The sequence below is a fragment of the Leiobunum rupestre genome, chromosome 1, assembly GCF_980474605.1.
Source record: "Leiobunum rupestre chromosome 1, qqLeiRupe1.1.hap1, whole genome shotgun sequence".
NCBI classification, from domain to species: domain Eukaryota; kingdom Metazoa; phylum Arthropoda; class Arachnida; order Opiliones; family Sclerosomatidae; genus Leiobunum; species Leiobunum rupestre.
In genome coordinates this window covers 62626787-62645955 of record NC_143384.1, presented here as the reverse complement: position 1 = coordinate 62645955, position 19169 = coordinate 62626787, and the positions used below count along the sequence as shown (strand labels likewise).

General features: G+C 35.3%; 2 protein-coding genes across 4 annotated transcripts; both read right to left on the bottom strand.

The window, feature by feature from the left end:
* Positions 1-350: 350 nt before the first annotated feature.
* Positions 351-1244, bottom strand: LOC149964386 (uncharacterized). The gene has a single exon (XM_090167088.1). The coding sequence runs from the start codon at positions 1242-1244 to the stop codon at positions 351-353; it is 894 nt and encodes a 297-aa protein (XP_090023214.1).
* Positions 1245-4735: 3491 nt separating this feature from the next.
* Positions 4736-18638, bottom strand: LOC149964385 (traB domain-containing protein). 3 transcript variants are annotated; one of them, XM_090180808.1, is made up of 8 exons: positions 18605-18638; positions 15366-15527; positions 14992-15209; positions 9755-9895; positions 8070-8180; positions 7362-7501; positions 4988-5257; positions 4736-4911 (listed from the first exon to the last, which is right to left on the bottom strand). In XM_090180808.1, the coding sequence occupies exons 1-8, from the start codon at positions 18621-18623 to the stop codon at positions 4752-4754; spliced, it is 1221 nt and encodes a 406-aa protein (XP_090036934.1). In that variant the 5' UTR covers positions 18624-18638; the 3' UTR covers positions 4736-4751. The 3 variants fall into 3 exon arrangements, with proteins under 3 accessions (XP_090036934.1, XP_090036950.1, XP_090036942.1); XM_090180824.1 differs by lacking the exon at positions 18605-18638 and adding an exon at positions 17779-17876; XM_090180816.1 differs by lacking the exon at positions 18605-18638 and adding an exon at positions 17517-17646.
* Between the last annotated feature and the right edge of the window lie 531 nt (positions 18639-19169).

Here is a 19169-nt window from a genome sequence, read left to right as displayed (position 1 = left end):
TGGTATGGACACTATGGTGCCCGAGTCTTCTATGCCATAAATCCAAACTGTCGTTCGCTTTTTCGGTATAATTAACTACCGGTACATCTTCGGTATATGGCTCACCAAACATCCTATACAATCCACGGTCACCTTTGAATATCATTATAGTGTCGCCTTTATCATTTAGAACTGTCAATGTCTGATCACCACCCCTCCACTTGTGTCCTGCCTTATCACTCTGAAATCCGCTAATGAGATTTCGTCGGCCATTTGGAGCAAAACCTACATTCTTCAATAATAAGATCCGTGTCTTATCTTGTATCTGATGTTTGATTACAACATCGCCTATCCCTGTTACGGTAAACGTGTCATGATAGGAATTCATTGTTAATGGAGCGATAGATTTCAAATTTGTGATGTGCCCCTGCTCCAGAGTCCCAAATCCATTCATTTGTCCGTGGTCCATATTCATCGGGCTTTGATACTGTAGCAACATCATAACTTGGTCTGTCTCGAGTATTGGTATTTCTCTTTTGTTTGCTATAGCTCTTCTTTGGTTTTCTACATCTTCTGGCGAGATGTCCAGGTATACCGCAATTGTAACATGTTCTACTTTCTCTTCGGGTTTGTGACTGTGGTGTCGATGTTGTCATTACATCTAGCCTTGATTCGTTTACATCGTCCTTTAATCTCAAACGATCGGCTTCAGAAATAATAGCATGTTTTACTTTCGCTGATGTAAAATCCGCATCTTCCCATTGATATACATTTAATACGACACCATTGAATTCCTGAGGGAGCTCACTGATCATCTGGTACGATATTTCATTGTCGGGAATAGTCCCCCCTGCTTCTTCTAGAGAAGAAACAGCTTCCAAAACTCTGTTTAGGAAAATCTCTATCCGCTCCCCTTTCTCTGGTTTGCATGTAATGAATGTACGACGTAACATGGCTATACGTGCCCTGGATATGGGTTCATACGTTTCTTTCAATGTGGTCCATGCCTTTAATGGATCAGTAGCATTCCTTAATAGACGTTTAATCTCTGGCTCTAAAGTCAAATATAAATAACCCAATGTCTGGGACTTCTTTTCATTATGTAGTGCCAATAAATGTGGATCTTGTGGTGTGGTTGTTGTAGAGTCAATGAATTTACTTAAAAACTTCGCAGCCAATGCCATTTTAATATCTATTTTCCAATCAGCATAATTGGTGCCGTCTAATTTCTTGAAGGTGAATAGTTCCTCCCCTTTGAAAGCCATGTTAACTTTCACCTAAGCCTTGCCTTGCTATAACTGCTATACCTATCGATCATTTAGGCTCTTAACCTTTGTTGCCCTTAATGTTGTTATCTATGTACTTTAACCTAAACTATGTCATGATCAAAAAGGGAGAGAGAACTAAAAACAATAAACCACGCTTGGAATATGCTCAACAAGATCTAATCATTTATTCATTCTCATCCATACAAAACCAAAAACATAAGGAAAGCAGACGACGCTTTCATCTGACTGCCAGAAACAAAACAAAACGAAACGGCCAACTATGTGAAGTACCATATGATAATATTTAACACGGCCAACTATGTGAAGTACCATATGATAATAATATTTAACAGTCTGGAGGCTTAAAAAGAGTCTGTACGGACTTAAACAATCACCACGCTGCTGGAACGAGCGAATTGATCGAGTTCTACAAGATTTCGGTTTCAGACGTGGTGATGGTGATCATTGCCTCTACATTTTTTCATCTGGAAGGACATTGCTTATCCTAATCCTCTACGTCGACGATGGTCTCATTACCGGAACTACAGCTACAGATGTTGATGCATTCCTCCGTCAATTCACTGATGAATTCGAGATTACCACAGGAGCCACCTCAACATATCTTGGTCTCAAGATCGACTTCACGGAAGATGGCTCAATTTTCCTTCATCAGAGCGCCTATCTCGAGAAGGTCTTGGAAAGATTCCATATGCTTGACTGTAAAGCTGTAAAAACACCAGCCTCTATGCCAGATAGCAGCGAAGATGGCCAGAAGACATTCGAAGCTCAAACGATGTTCGCTTCCGCCATTGGAAGCCTACGGTATGCTGCAATGGGTACACGTCCTGACATCGAGTTCGCCGTAATCGTACATCGCAGGCTATGGCAAACCCAACAGTTGCAGACTGGAACGCCGTGAAACGTATTTTTCGTTATCTACGAGGAACGACAACCCTGGGTCTCTTGTTCAAATCGGATGATACATCGGAACTTGTCCCCTACTGCGACGCCGATTATGCCGGATGTGAAAAGACCAGACGCTCAACCTCGGGAATTGTCTGCCTGATGGGATCCACGCCAATTACGTGGGCAAGTCGAAAGCAACAGTCCGTTGCATTATCTACTACCGAGGCTGAATTGGTTGCCGCCACAGAAGCAGCGAAAGATATTGTCTGGATCAAAGCCATCAAAAGGTCCTTGGGCATTGAAAGAGAAAGAGATTCCAGTTCTGCGCATTGACAACGCCGGAGTTATCAAATTGATTCGGAATCCAGAATATCAACGTCCGTCAATTCTACGTGAGATAACTTGTGATCAACGGTCAGATTGATGTCACTTACGTGCCAAGTGAAGAGCAGTTGGCAGATATTTTCACGAAGCCATTATGTGCCGAGATATTCACACGCCTTCGCCAAAGCCTGAATCTCCACGCATTTAACCATATCTTCGTCGAGGGAGTGTTGAAGATAACCGATGAAGATTGTTTAACAACACAGCGGGAAAGATAACAAAACCACGGAGAGATGTTTTTTTACTTTACCTCTCCGCTTTATTGTCATTTGTTTTTTAAATTTTTTCCCGCTCGGGTTTTAATATAAAAACCTTTTACACTGCGTATCAGTGTGTCACTAATTTAACAGCTTTTAATCATGTAACTTGTTCTCATTATTTTAATAAATTAAACCAGTTTATCGTTTATTCGAGTCCCTTGATCATCACTGCGAAGCGCTGCTGCTATAAAACTTCAACACTGATGCCATCTTGGAAAATGTTATAAGTGACCAAAAACTATCGCTACGCCCCCTTTGGTTTGCCATTTAAACCTAGATAGGTAGTGGCTAAAGCAGACGCTATTAGTTTTTCCTCATCATAATTCGTAAATATCACTTTATAAATAATAATACTTACATTTTAATAAAAAAAATTGCAGTGTTTGATTATATTTGGTTGTGTATTTAAGAAAAAATATTCTTATGACTTTGATTTGTCTGTAGCAGAAGGTAGATCATAGGCGCAACCTCGGAGTAGCTAGCTTAGTTACCCCACCTATACTTGTTTCAGTCGCGAATATCCAACATACATTAGCTTTGGTAATTTTTAACTCATTTAGTGTTAATATGTATGGTAACCAAGAAAACTAAACATGTGAAAATAAGCGAAATAATGTGTTATTTCAAATTAAATATGAATAACAAGAGTCATTCATTAACGAAAGTACGAAACTAAAACTTTCTGATTTGAATCATCTGCTAAAACCATCAACACTATGATATAAGATTTTGTTAACTGTTTTCTACTTTGTGTTGTCTTAATACATCTACATTTGCATAAAAATTTATATTAGAGCCTGATATATGTATAATTTCTTTACTGGTGGTCTCACCCTGGTTTTAACCAAGTAAAGCCATACTTGCTTTTTAATTTAAAAAAAAAGCCATTTTTTTGCCAACCCTGCGGCCGTATAGTTGTATTCACTGATTCCCAGATTTCTATCAAGAGGAACAAATTTATTATTCTTTTGTAGTTTTCTTCACGGTAACTTATATACAAACTTGTTACTATGGTGAGGTTTAATTAGGCCTTGATAGTTGTGAAGAGCTGGATGGAAACTCACTATTCTAAGTTCTATGTAAATTTAGAGGTTCTTGGACGTATTGAATTAAACCCTACCCTTACATTTAAAATTCGTAGGTTGTACTTATAAACTCCTTATTATACTTTTTTAATAAGCTGCCCAATTTTCTTAGTTATGCCATTGTTGGAAATTCTTTAATTGTACAATTTGTAAGAAAATCTTCTGTACTTCTGTTTCTGAAATGATCAAAGCTGAAGTATACTGATAAACAAATTGACTTTTTTGGGTTACAATAATTAAAAATTAATAGCGTTTTCCAATTGCGATCAAGTTTCAAGTGTTCTATTTCTCCCTCTCAGTTGCTAGCCTTTAAACACACTAACGCAGTGTTGTGTACAAATTTTATTGTACGAACCTTTACGCTGAATGATTTACGGGCGGGAGAAGACAATTTCCGAATTTTCTCCTTCCGGTGGCAGCAGGCGCTAAAGCGTCTAACCAATGAAAATTGTAAACAAGAAAATCCACGACTTTTAACGGGTTGTGTTTGTTGCTCCTAGCTTTTAACATGTAAAGTTTCTAGTGAAACATATCGGTCATTCTTACTTGGGACAGTTGATCTCTTCATTATTTTCTAAATATTTTTCTTGATAAGTCCCTTTTTACTAATGAGCTCAAAAATGTTGGAGCAGAACTCTCATCAGCAGCCAAAGGTAATTTTTTACTGTAATTGAATGACTTATCTACAAGTTAATTTTTGAACCTGTGAAAACAATTTTTTTCCATATATTTCGGTTTTATTCAAAATACTGATTTTTAAATATGTACACTGATTTTTATAAATATATATTTTCTGTTAAGTTTTTTTAACAGATTATAGTTTCAGATTTTCATGATAAAAATAAAATAACCATTTCGAAACTGAATTATCAATATTTATTTAATAAAGTAACAGTCCATTTTGGAGATAATGCGGAGTAAACACTGGAAGGAAGCAGCAATCGACAGGCACCCCAAACTGCTAGGCCTATAACTGCAGTTCGAATAGACTGACGCAACACTTTACTGGCTACTGAAGGCTTAGGAATACTGCAAAGTACAAAAAGAGTCCCTTTAGAAATATGCTTCAATAAACCATTAAAATCATGTTTAGTTATACCGGTACCTCAATATTTCTTTTATGTCCTCTTCCGAAACTTTTTCCCAATTTTCAACAATTCCTGGAACATGGCCAATACCAACTACTCCAACAACAACTGAAGGAATAGGACCTTGCGGTCCTTGAACAGGAGTGGCAGCTAGTCTCAGGGAATAAGCCAAATACAAATCCCTTTCTGCAACAAACACTCGACTGAGAGCTGGAAAGTCTCCTGTCATCTCTGCCAAAAGTTCTTCTAAAAGGTCGCTCTTCTTAAAACGTTCCACTTCTTCATTTCTTTAAATTGATTTTTAAGTAATGTAAGACAAAAATGGGTTTTCCCAGCAGCACAAACCCAAGTTAAAATGAAAAGGATTCCCATGCTTCTTATCTTTAAATGTCTACAACTAGTGACATAGAAAAAACACTAACATGAAATATAGATATTATAGAAAAATCTATAGCTGGGTCATTTGGGTCATTCCATGTCAAATGTCCCGTTTTTGGAAAAAATGCCCCACGGCACCATGCGCGATTTCGACGAAAATTTACACGTTAGTAATTGAGATAATTTGGGTGGGAAATCCAAATTCTTAGCCCTTAACTCATCGTAGTTTTTAAAATATGATTTTTTAATAATTTTATGTATAAAGTGTTCATTTTCAAAACGACGAAAGTACCGGTATTTTCGTTCAAATAATTCTAAAAGTATTAAAGGTAGCCCCATTTTTTATTTTATCTGCGAAATTTTGATCGACACAATGAAAAAAAAATATTTTCCAACGTCTTTCAGGAGCCAAATTTTCTTGTGATCTAATTTTCTAAGAACAATTAGAACATACGTTTTACCATCAGAACGTATTTCAGGTTTAACTACTGATATTATATTTTGAAACGGCACCCAGCATACGTCTTCTCTTCTTGGCCAAGAAAGCTTAAGATCTTTTCTACGAAAGAAACTAACAGATCCGTCTTTTTCTTCTTCTCAATGTACCAATCTTCGTCATATGTACATTCATTGTTTCGATCAAAATTTCGCAGATAAAATTTTTATTTTGTTTAGTTCCTTAATTATTTAAGGATTTATTAATAGTAATAATAGAACACCCAAAAACCAAACCAAAATTAAAATATTTTGCTCTAAAGTTTTTTGTTCTGTATTATAAAATGTAAAATAACATTTGTTTTTAAGATAAAATAGCATATTTTTAAGAGTTATTTTTTGGGTTGAAGGTCTCTCATATACATCTTTTTTATTTATGCATTTTGTAGCTTGAAATCTCAGCTTTCTAACGGTGTTATTTGTTTTCTGTATATTTTTGTCCTTTATACCGTAATTTCCCCTAAAGAACTACCATGTTTTGCAGTTTTTCAAAAAATGGATCGGTTCAAGTAGCTATATTTCAGAAACTAAATTTACTAGAATTTTTTCAACACAATTTTCGTGTTTATTGGGTTCATTTTACTTATTATAAACTTCAATATTTATTTTATATTTAATACCTTCGCGACAGAAACCTTTTTAGTTTACCTCAGTTGGCGACATTCGAGTAAAAGTCGTCGTTTTCAACAATTTATAATTAAAAATCTAATTAAACAAATTGTATAATATTTATGCTAGTTACTCTCTACTACCCATATTTATAGTTTAAAAAGTTTGATGGGGCTACCTTTAATAATTTTAGAATTATTTGAACGAAAATACCGGGACTTTCGGCGTTTTGAAAATGAACACTTTATACATAATATTTTTAAAAAATTATATTTTAAAAACTACGATGAATTTAGGGCTAAGAATTTGGATTTCCCACCAAAATTATCTCAATTACTAACGTGTAAATTTTCGTCGAAATCGTGCATGGTGCCGTGGGGAATTTTTTTCAAAAATGGGACATTTGACACGGAATGACCCAGCTATAATTAATTAATTTAAAAAATTAACTATTAATCATCAAATTTTGAAATCAAAAATATCCGGAACTATCATGAAAGGGAATTTTAATTTGGCATATCAGTAATAACTGAACCAAAGTAATCTAATAGTATATAACGCAGCATATACCCTAACACCTATGCTTATTTTTATAGAAAAGTTCGCGTATTACTCGTCTTCCAGCAAACAAAATACTGATACCCTGCTGTGGGTGAAACATAGGCACATGTTTGAAGTATATTCCGTTCTGTACTCATGGGTGTATTTAGAATATGATAAAAGGTAAAAATATTAAATTTTAAATTTTTTAATAATTTTTAAAATAAATTTATCCATCAGAAGGATCTAGAACTAATGAGTAAAAATTTGGTATTTCTAATGGTTCATCCTGATAGCAGTGACGTAGCTAGAGCTTTTGCCACCTACACTTCCTACGCTGCTCCCTGATAGTAAATATAATTTACTCACGTTATAGGTTCTTTGGAAGTAAAAATGTACCACGCAAGTGAAAGTTTCTGCCAAAGTGAAAGCGCAGCTAAAGCTCTTTGTAGGGTTATTTGGATTGGACGGTCTCCTAAATGCAACATACACCCAGACACTTTTCGAGCCTAAAGGAAAAGATAAAATATATTAAGGACTAAATACTAATGTTTTTACAAAGTTAGTAGTCAAGGTTAGGGTTACCCAAAAATTATGTTGTAACCATTTAATTTCTGAAATTATATGGTAGTAATGTAGTAATGGCGTGTAGATAGACTGAAGTAGGCCTTTCTGGAATTCAATATTTTTTGGGCAGAAAAGTCGGGTTTCTCTTTCAGTTTTTCTCTCCCATGATTAAAATCTCACCTGAGGGGCTGTTCACTATCTAATAGGTGTAGAAGTCTCCGGCAATAAGTATATAATCTTACTGCGTGTACTTTATCTCGGCTTACTACACGTAATGGATGTACAAGCCAACTCCAAATGATAGCTCCTTGTCTAACCGCCATATAAACCGTAGATTTTTATACAGAGCAAATACATCAACCCTTGGATTTCCCCTAAAAATACTGAAACTTGCATATGAAAAAGCACTGATGAACTGATTCTCGTGTAAAGCGGTACCCACCATTTTCAAACATTACAAGCCATGGCCTAAAGGGCAGAGTTTACATTATTATTCAAAAAATAAAATACCTCTAAATAAGCTTTTCTGAACTCTCCACCAGGTGCCATTCCCAGTTGTTTGGTAAGATGAGCTGACATGCTGAGTAAAAGAAGGTACATTATACCTTGTACCATACCGTTCTAAAAAAAGAAGTAGATAAAAATTAAAACTTATTATTCTCCATTTAGCTTTAAAAACTGTATTTTCACAAAGAAGTGTAAAGCAGCTCGTAGCCACACCGTTAACAGAGGTGAACTTCAAAGATGTTTTAATGAATAGTTTGTAAATTATTTCATTGGAATATCCTGACTTCGTTTAAAGCTTTAGAGTGACAATTGCTTAAATGTGCGGTTCTATGAGGTTCTTGGAATGTTTTTCTATAAAAGGGAACTAAAACAGCCTTTGATTTTATATTCTACACTAAATGCTGTGCAATAAATAGAAAAATTGGCATGCACTGTCTAGTGGGGCATACAAAAGACAAGAATGCCCCCTTTCATCTAAAAACATAACAACAGGAGATGTTGCCCAAAATAAATTAACTCTGGCTGACTTGTACACAGAATTTTGACCCTTTCCTCGGGTCTACAATGTAAGGAAATGCAATGTAGCCTAATTATGCAAGGGGTAAAAATGGAAATATTTATTGCAGTCAACATAATAAAACATGGAAAATATCCATACTGAAGTGTTACAAAATGCAATTTGCTTCTTAACCTTGACCACAAGAAAGCCAAGTTTCAAACATCGCATGAACTACACTAGAACAAAGCTACAGCCATATATGACACTGTTGGAATTTATACTATATTTAAACAATAATGTTAATGGTAATAAGAGTACTTAATGAATGCAAGAAATACCAATTAAAGAACATTAAACTAAGCAAAAAATAAAAAAAGCTATTTTAAGATGGAAGAAATAACCTTTACATTTATTTAATAGTTTACTTTGGCTGATAGGCCATCCAGGCTAAAAGTCAACTTAATACAACTTAACTTAGAAATAGTATATTAATCTGCTAATTTGTTAATAAGTCCTTACCTTGACCCTTGAGTTCATTGACCTTTAATCTTAGCCAGAATGAACAATAGGGTGGCGCCATCTAGTGGCGACATTCTATATTAACTAATGGCACATTGACTAATAGGCTTGGAGGTGCGTCATAGTGCGAGTTGCACTGGAGATGATTGCATGTGTAGGATGAGCTGCCCCAAGTATCTGATATCTTTAATATAGGCCTAAGTGGTCACTACTAATACAACATGTAAATGATGTATGATATTTTAAACTTTTACTTTAACAGAATAAATAATAATAGACTTGTTACTAGCAATCACGTTTGATTTATCCGCCTACTTTCCAACATAACTCAAATCTTAATTTAGAAAGCTTAAATTGTCTTTTTGCCTAAAAAGGACTATTGGCTACATTAAAATATGGTAAACAGTGGCGTAGCTGATGGTCCGCAGGCCCCACGGCGCCTCGAGCTTCAGGGAGCCCCGCTCACCATAAAAAAATTTAAAAGGGGCGCCCATAGAGATTTTGGCGGGGAGGCCTTTGAGTTCTCAGCTGCACCACTGATGGTAAAATTTAGTTTTCCCTCTCCAAAATCGTTGAATTTCCCTATTCAGATCAACAGTGGCTTTTGTATTTCTTGCATAAGAAATACAAAGGACTTTGTTTAAGTACTGAACCAAATAGAAATAGATACCTGTTTAATAGCAAGTCTGACTTTCTCCAAATTCATGTTCTTTGATTCCTCAAGAATCTTTTCCTCATCCATGGCTAAAATATTTGCTCGGCTTTGACACAGTTCCACCATAACAATATCTGGCTGTGTTTCTTGAATAGTCTGGATATAAAATATACCAAATAAATTTTGATCTACTTAAAAAAAATCAGGCGGAAGATAATAGTGTTAAAAATGTAACACATTCTAGTAACTCAATTATACACATTACAGAATGATATTAATGAAGGCTAATTAAGTATTCCGCATTCAGACCATCTAACAGACTAACATACAGATATGTACATATTTATTAATGTTATAGCTGATGCTGTGCTGTGCTATAATCTTGTGGTACAATGCCCTCTATGAAGCCTAAACAGCCTAATCAAAGTTTTTTATGCTCATATTGCTCTACCTTTTGCAGGGCAAAAAATGCTACACTAATTGAAAATGCTATATAAAAATGCAAAACTTTGTTATGCTCTTAAAAACTAAAGATGCCTAATGCTTAACTGTATTTCGTTCTTTAACGAGAAATAGTTTTTGCTATACTAACAGAAAACATTTCTAATGCTAAATTATGCTCTAGTATTAGAAACGAGAAGGCACAAAATTTCATGTTAAACAGAAAGTTAGTTCTTTTGTTCAACTTTGCAATTGTGTGAAGAAACTTCATGCTTATTAAAAGTAAATCAGCATGAAAATAGTACCTCAACGTTAGACATTCCTACTACTTCCAGTATACAACTTTCATCATTTTACAACAGCAAAGAGTTTTATAATATATCCTATAATTTTACATCAAATAATGTTATTAGCCGAGCATAACATACTAAGTTTTCTGGTAAAGAACACAATTAGCAATGCTATACTTTTAAGCCGTGTTGCTGTCAAATAGAGAAAAATAATAAAAGCAGACTGAAAATGTAACAAATAGTGTACACAACAAAGGAATTCCTAATATTTTTTCCAGTTTCTCATTTCCATTACCCAAACAAAATATATTGTTCAGAAGCACATAATATACTTTTTACAAGATAAGTATTTATCTTATAAGTTAAATTTTTTAATTACCATGGTTTAAAATATTAATTTAATAAATGGTTAACGGCGATATTGTTTTTAAAGAACAACATCATTTTAAGAGATTTTAAAGAGGCAGTAGTAATTAAAAATATGGGAGAATTAAATTTAGAGAAGGGTAAAATCTGTATTAAAAATTGGGGAGAACTAAAAATTAAATCGTAAAAAACTTGTTGTATGAGAAATGTTAATCTTTGCATCGATATATAAAAAATTCCACAAATTGTAATTCAATCTGTAAATTATTCAGAACAAAATACCGCTTGACGAGGGGTCTCGAACCCGAAAGCTCTGGTAACATGTAAATTTTAACTGTTTTTAATAAAATTAAAAATACCATGAAGTATCAGTCATGCTTTAACCATTTATTAAATTAAGTATTTATCTACCTAATGTTATTCGCATAAAAGTAGTTGATTTTCGCGAGGATGGTTCCATACATTCACCCCTTTGGATGCTCAAGTTATAGTTGGAGAAGGAAGTTCTAAAATAGAACGTCGTGGCAACATATGGTTAAAAATGAACGGCAGAGTTGGTAATAAATTTCCTTTGCAAGATGTTATTTATACACCGAATATGGGACGGAATCTTATCTCAGAGCGATTGATGGACCAGGCCGGTTATACCGGGGTTACGAAGAAGTCTAAATTTACAGCATATTTCCCAAATGGGAATTTTGCGTTTGAGGCACCACTGTCTGCTGATAATTTCTATACGGTAGAGGCAACGGTTCTACATGCGGAGGTTCCGGAAATGAAGAAACACACTCTATGGCCTATCAAGCCGGAAATGATTGTCACAATGATAGTAGTTTAAATCTTTGGCACATGCGAATGGGTATGTTGGAAGATTTGAAACTATTAAAAGGATAAATTAGAAGTTGTGTTTCTTGCCAGTTGGCCAAAAGCACAAAGCAGCCCAACAAGAGTCTTGATTGTATTGGAAGCTCAGGAATTTTGGACCTTGTTCATTCTGATGTCTGGGGGCCAGCCCCAGTTTCTTCTGCGAGAGGCGTTATGTTTTACATAACATTCATTGATGATAAGAGTCGTTTCATCCATGTCTATCCTATGAAGAGGAAGAGTGAGGCGCTGGAATGTTTTAAGCAATTTAAAAGGACGGCTGAACGACAAACAGGGAAACTTATCAAGGCGATCAGAACTGATAACGGCCTTGAGTATTGTTCCCGAGTTTTCTAATTTCTGCCGTATGGATGGAATGGAACATCAGCGTACCAATACTTATTCACCGGCAATGAATGGTGTTGCCGAGCGGGTCAACAGGACGTTGATGAATACTGTTCGTACATTTCTGCAAGATGGAAATTTACCAAATAAGTTGTGGGCGGAATTGGTTTTAACAGCGGCATTTTTGAAGAACCGCTCACGGCATTCGAAACTGGGTAATGAAGTTCTTTATGAAATATGGTGGCACAGGAAACCTCGTGCACATTTCTTGAGGAAGATTGGTAGTTTGGCATTCATACATGTACCACAGCAACGGCGAAGAAGTAAATTGGATAGACGTGCGAATTTGGGAGTGGTTGTCGGATACGCCATTCATACCAAAGGCTATAGGATATGGCATCCTAAAGATGATAAAGTCGTTGAAACCATGCACGTCACTTTTGATGAGACGAAGAAAGGGGTTGAACATATCCAGCATATTCAGAGAATTGAAGAAACACGTTCGGTTTGTTGGGTAGAAGATGACGAGTTGGTTCCAATGGTTGTACCAACCAAACTGAATGACGAACCAGATCAAAGGGATGTCCAACCTGAGCAAACGATACAAACTGAGGAGAATAGAGGTACAAAAAGAGCCTGAGCTTCCTGATGGTTTTAAGAGAGACGTTAGTATCAGACAGAGTGGAGCCACGATAGGGCGTGTCGATATATATTATTACCACAATAACAAGCGTTTACGTTCAAGAGCCGAAGTTGAAAATTACTTAAAAGACAAAAATATTACTGCAGATATTAATGCATTTGATTTTTCAAGAAAGTCTGTAGCAGAATCTTTAATGACAATCATATCTGTAGAAGGTGAAGATGAACCGTTCGAAGCATATTGTACTGAGGTAGTACTTCCCAAGACTTATGAAGAAGCCATTAACTCGAAGCAGGAGAATGAATGGCGAGCAGCTATGCAAGAGGAGGTCAATACATTAACAGAGCGTGAAGTTGCTGAGGTAGTTGAAAAACCACACCATCAGAAGATAGTAGGCTGTCGTTGGGTCTACGCTATTAAGAGAGACAGCCGGAATAAGATAATTAGATACAAGGCAAGATTGGTCGCTCAAGGATGTAGCCAGATAGAGGGGATAGATTATGATGAAACTTTCTCCCCAGTAGTAAGCTTTAGTCTCGTACGTTTCTTTATCGCTGTCTTCGTTGTAACCCTTGGTTGGGTGCATCAACACTAGGATGTAAAGAACACTTACTTATATGGGACCCTTGATCGAGATGTCTACATGAAGTTAATACCAGGTTTTGGAGAAACTGACCCGTCGAAATGCCTGAAGTTGAAAAAGTCTCTGTATGGTCTTCCACAGAGTGGCCGAATGTGGTATTTGGAGCTTGATAAAAGTTTTAGAGAACTGGGCCTTAGTAAATTGATGGGTACAAATTGTATCTATTATTTACCTTTAAAGGCATTGGTGTTGGTATACGTTGACGACCTTGTGGTCATAGCAAGGAATAAAACCATATTGGATGAAATTTACCAAACATTCACTACCAAGTACCAACTCAAACGTCTGGGGCCTATACAGAAACTTTTGGGCGTGGAGTTCGATATTAGAGTTGACGGGACCATAAAGTTACAGCAAGAGACATATATCAAGCAAATGATAACGAAGTTTCGATTACAGAATGACATACCGGTCCATCTGCCGCTTAATCCGTCAATTCCCCTGACAAGGAGCGATTGTCCATCAACATCAGAGGAAAAGCTCGGTATGTCTGATTACCCATACAAGTCTTTTATTGGCTGCCTTTTATTCGTAGCGCAAAGGACACGGCCGGATATTCTTTTTGCTGTTATAGCCTTGTCGCAATTCAGTAACAACCCAGGTCATACTCATTGGGCACGGTTGTGTCACCTTGCACGGTATCTGGACACAACATCCGACTATGGACTGATTTATAAGAAACAACCCGACCCTAATCTACTTGTCTACAGTGATAGTGACTGGGGCTCCGATAGGGATACAATGAAGTCACAGAGCGGTTATGCGGTCTTCTATGGTTCCTGTCTAATATCTTAGAGCTCCGTCTTCAATGGAAGCCGAATTTTATGCAGTCTCTGAAGCATCCAAAGAACTCTTATGGTTTTTACCAATCATTGAAGAACTCTGAACTTTCGGTGTTAGTGTTAGTGACCCAATAATTTTGTGTGATAATCAAGCTACAATGTTTTTCGCACACAACAGCGTAGAAAAGCAGCGGTCGAAACATATAGATATGCGTTTCCATTTTGTTAAAGAAAATATTGATAGAAATTTGTATAGATTGTTATATGTTCAGTGAAAATGTAATGCCACTGATATCTTAACAAAAACATTAGTAAAACATAATTTTATAACCATTAGAAATTTGCTTAACCTAGGTTGTTAATATGTTAATTAGTGATTAATGATTTGTTTATATAGTCGTCGGTTATATCAAAGAAGGGGGAGTGTTGTATGAATATATAGTCTTTGCTATAACAGGTGTTTATAAGCTAATTGTTTAATTGGTGGAACAGTTCAGTTCACACTTGACTGAACTGAACTGAACTAGTATGGTTCGTCTGCTGGTGGCAGACATTATGTAACACTTCTCTACCAGCCTTCATAACAGCAAGCTGTTAATATCTTAATATGTAAATAAACTAACTTTGCATTTTACTACAGTTTTATTTATTTAACGTAGTCAAGTTAATGAGAATCCTCAACAAAAAAGCTTAAGCTCGTGACGCGGAAAAAAACATTTTAAACTTTTAATTTTTTATTGTTTTATTTTTTGTAAACACCAATTGTGAGCCATGATGCTGCGTGTACATCCTCAATTTGGCAAAAAATTCATACCCGACAGAATGTACATCGAGCCTGCGAAGGTACATTTTTCATACTGGAAATATATATATCTTACTTTGGCAACATCATTTTGACTCTCTTTGCTGAAGTGTATAGTTCCGACAAGGTACACCCTACTTCCATCAGCTGTTTTCAAAACTGTCGTAGTTTGCGGAAGGTCAACAGGATTTGGATTTCGAATTTTCCATTGAATAATAGGAACATTATTCTGGATATCAACGTTATCTTCCAGATCAGATTCTTCCCCACTTAACAACACTTCACTGGCAGTGTCTGTTAATAATGAAAAGCAATAAATTCAGATGATGTTTAAGGCATGCCATATTCTATCGTGCAGTAACTATCTTTTGTTTTTCACAGGAATTACCAAGAAATTGAATTGTATTATTTATTTTGTGATCGTAGGTTTATTATAATTACTAAAAATACCAGAATGAACTGAACAATGAGATTCCAAAGAGCTTTCATCTGATTCATTGGCACTGTCTCGATTTCCATTCTCCACAAAGTTGCCATTTGGATTCAGAATATTTTGAACATTTTCAAGAAGATCATTTTCCGAGATAGGTGCTATTTTGTCATTTTCATTAACTATAAAGAAATCACAATATTTTAACTCATCATAATTATAATACTTCAAATTTATAGTAATAGTACTGCGGGTGAAATAATAAAGAGCATCATACATTTATAAATAAATAAATAAATCATTAAAAGCTTAATTTTGGATATTCCCATTCAGATAGTTACCTGTTTTAGGGAGTCCATTACTTAATTAAATTAGATATTAGAAAAACAGGCATACTCTACATTTAGACATACCGTTTGGCCAGTTTACAATGTTAATTACAAATTCCTTACAACGAGCTTTGGCAAGTTCTCAAACAGCACCCCTCCACGGAGCTGCAGTGCCGTACCGAGGGTGTGCAATGCCTGGGGCGAATACTCTATTGGATAAAAAGGGTGTCTAACCATTTCTGGTGGCCAGTTCACATTGCCTTGTTACGAAATCAAAAGTGCCCACAATTTATACTACAAGAAAAATTTAAAACCTAATAAAGTTTGCTTTTACATTTTCACATTCTTTTATCATTCAAATAAATAATAATAAACAGCTAGGCTAATACCCAAGGCACCACCCTCAACCCAAGTCATCTAGCGACCATTAAAACCTAATAAAGTTTGCTTTTACTTTTTCACATTCTTTTATCATTCAAATAAATAATAATAAACAGCTAGGCTAATACCCAAGGCACCACCCTCAGCCCAAGTCATCTAGCGACCATTAAACCATTACTTGACTATGGGAGTCTTATCTGCTGTAAAGGTAAAAAATACACTTATTAAGTTAGATAACGTACAAAATACAGTTGTAAAACTAATGGCAAAAAACCCAAATATTCATCCCTAACTGAAGTAAAACAAATAGCCTAAATAAATAGTTTACAGTACAGTACCTACATAACTTACTTCTATTCATGTATGAATAGAAACAGCGAAATGTCCCACAATACATGGTAAAATGGTTCCCCGTTCCTGATAAGGGCCCAATTACAAGAGGCCATAAAAATAATTTCTATGTAGAAGTACACAAAAATTTTAGGGATAAAAGTGTAAGATTCAATGCTGGCAAGCTCTGAAATCGATTTCCAAATGAACTTAAATCAAGTAATACTCTCATTCTCTAAAAAGCCAGGTTTCTGCGTATTTGAATAAAAAGACTTTAATTTTAAATAATTTTACTGACCAGGATCTTGATTTAAATAAGTTTTTTTTCTTAAAAGGTATTCCAATAAAGAAGCATATTATTTTTATTATTACTATCACCACTCATTCTATTCCAAATACTAGGTTATCTATCTATGGAAATATAGTTAATTAAAACTACCCATAATAGTCAAACATGTCGGGTTAGGTTGACTTTCATTAGGTGGATACTTGACTGTTCACTGTTTAACAGAGTAGCAACATTACACTTGTTTGTACAAAACCATTTAAACATTCATACTAGTTTTCATGGTGAGTTTCTCTCAATATCAAAACTGGCTTTCAAACTGACTTAAACTGGATTTTAAGATTTAGCGTGACCATGGCTCAAGAATCACGTGTTCAAAAATAAATATGTAATGGGAAATTTAAAAAAAAATTGGAATAGTGAGAAGAATAATACGGACTTACAGCACCCACAATTTTTCACACTTGGTTTTGTTTTGGGGAGTTTTGAGTAATATTACAACAAAACGGAAAAATAAACACTTCGTATTTTTTAATCCACTGCACAAAACCAAAAATCAAAACCCCAAGTGCTAGTTCCAAAGTTATGTTGTTAAAAAACTAGTGCGCAATGCACTGTGGTGGTTCAGTTCAAACAAATTTCCGGCTCAGTTTTTCTTGCAAACCCTGATAGTCAAGTTTCCTATTTTCTCCTCACTAGAACTTCTATCTGCCTTCGCATTCAAAATATTTGCAATACAATAATAAGAACAAATTTGAATTGCCTCATTTAAGATAGTATGTTTTAAGAAATATAATGATTGCCAGGTTGCTAGACCATTTTTTATCAGAACCAATTGGGCTTACCATATTTTTCGCTTCCAACCATAGCCTGCCCATCTAGACCATGATGCTTACTTTTTTTAACAAATTGTTGCAATTTACAGATGCTTCACTCAATTCACATTTAGAGCCACTGCTTTTTCTTATTAAATTAAATACCATATGCCAGATTCGTAGGGTCAGGCTTGTTGACGTTACGCTCAAAACCAGTATTTTATTACAGTGATCGGTATATAGCTTGATGTGTCGACAGTGTCGTAGTAAGCGGTAATTAAAAAACACCTACCTCCAAAATTATTTTCCATTTATTAACGCCAAAAATGTAATGGAATAGCAAAAGATATCAGCATAAACAACTTGACGATTGACAAACGAGGCTTAAATAAATTTCGATTGCGATTTATGACACGAAGTATTCAGAGAATACGGAGCCCCTACTAAAAAGCATACCGGCATACCGGGCATACCATTAGATAAGATAAGAGCGAACTTGGCCAGCTTATACCATGGAGGAATAGTAGTACGAATCGTTTTAGCTTCATTTTCGTGCAAGGTTTTGAATTTTATCGATTTTATCGACATTTTTATTCAGTTTAAATTGATTTTAACTTCATTTTCGCGAAGGTTTTGAATGTTTATCGATTTTATCGACATTTTTATTCAGTTTAAATTGATTTTAACTTCATTTTCGCGAAGGTTTTGAATGTTTATCGATTTTATCGACATTTTTATTCAGTTTAAATTGATTTTAAATTCATTTTCGCGCAAGGTTTGGAAAGATTATCCATTTTACAGACATTTTTATACAGTTTAAATTACTTTAAAATGATTTATTTTAATTTCAATAATAAAACTTGATATTAAATTGTTTTTACTTCCGAGTACTTTTCAATGGGCATACCTGCGCTTATAGAAGGGGCATACTTGCGCCAAAGGGATGGAACTTCATCCAAACGTCATATTTAAATGTTTTCCCTTCATTTCCGACTACTTTTCAATGGGCATACCTGCGCTTAGAGGGGGCATACTTGCGCCAAAGGGATGGATTTTAATCCAAACGTCCTATTAAAATGTGTTTTTCTTCATTTCCTACTACTTTTCAATGGGCATACCTGCATTCAGACGGGGCATACTTGCGCCAAAGGGATGAAACTTCATGCAAACGTCATCGTATCGCTTTCACAAGTTAAGGGGAGCCATTGTGAAATTTAAAACGCGACGTATTTGCAACTGTGTATCTAGAGTTCGATAGCTCAAATTGTTAAGCACTTTTCGGTTTGGTATTCACGAGGTCTTGTTCTAAAAGTCCTGCGAAACAAATTTTGATATCGCTAATGGGTATTAAAATTAAAATAATTGTACCTAAATATGGTTGAAATTCCCATAAAAGCTCACACATAACAAATGGCTAAAATGAACTTGACGCGGAAAATTCGAATAGCATACATGCCGACTGCCGAGAGAAATCGCATACCAACAAGCTCGTCTCAAAGTGATCCCATCCAATGTTAACTTTATTTCGTATCATTTTCACAAGGTTAGGGGCAATTTCGAAATCGCATACCAACAAGCCGTCGCGTGGAACTCGTCTCCAAATGTGGCCAGCCAATTTTTAATATTTACATTTTTATTAAATAAAATCTTTTTTTTTAAATTGTTAAAATACCTAATTTTTTT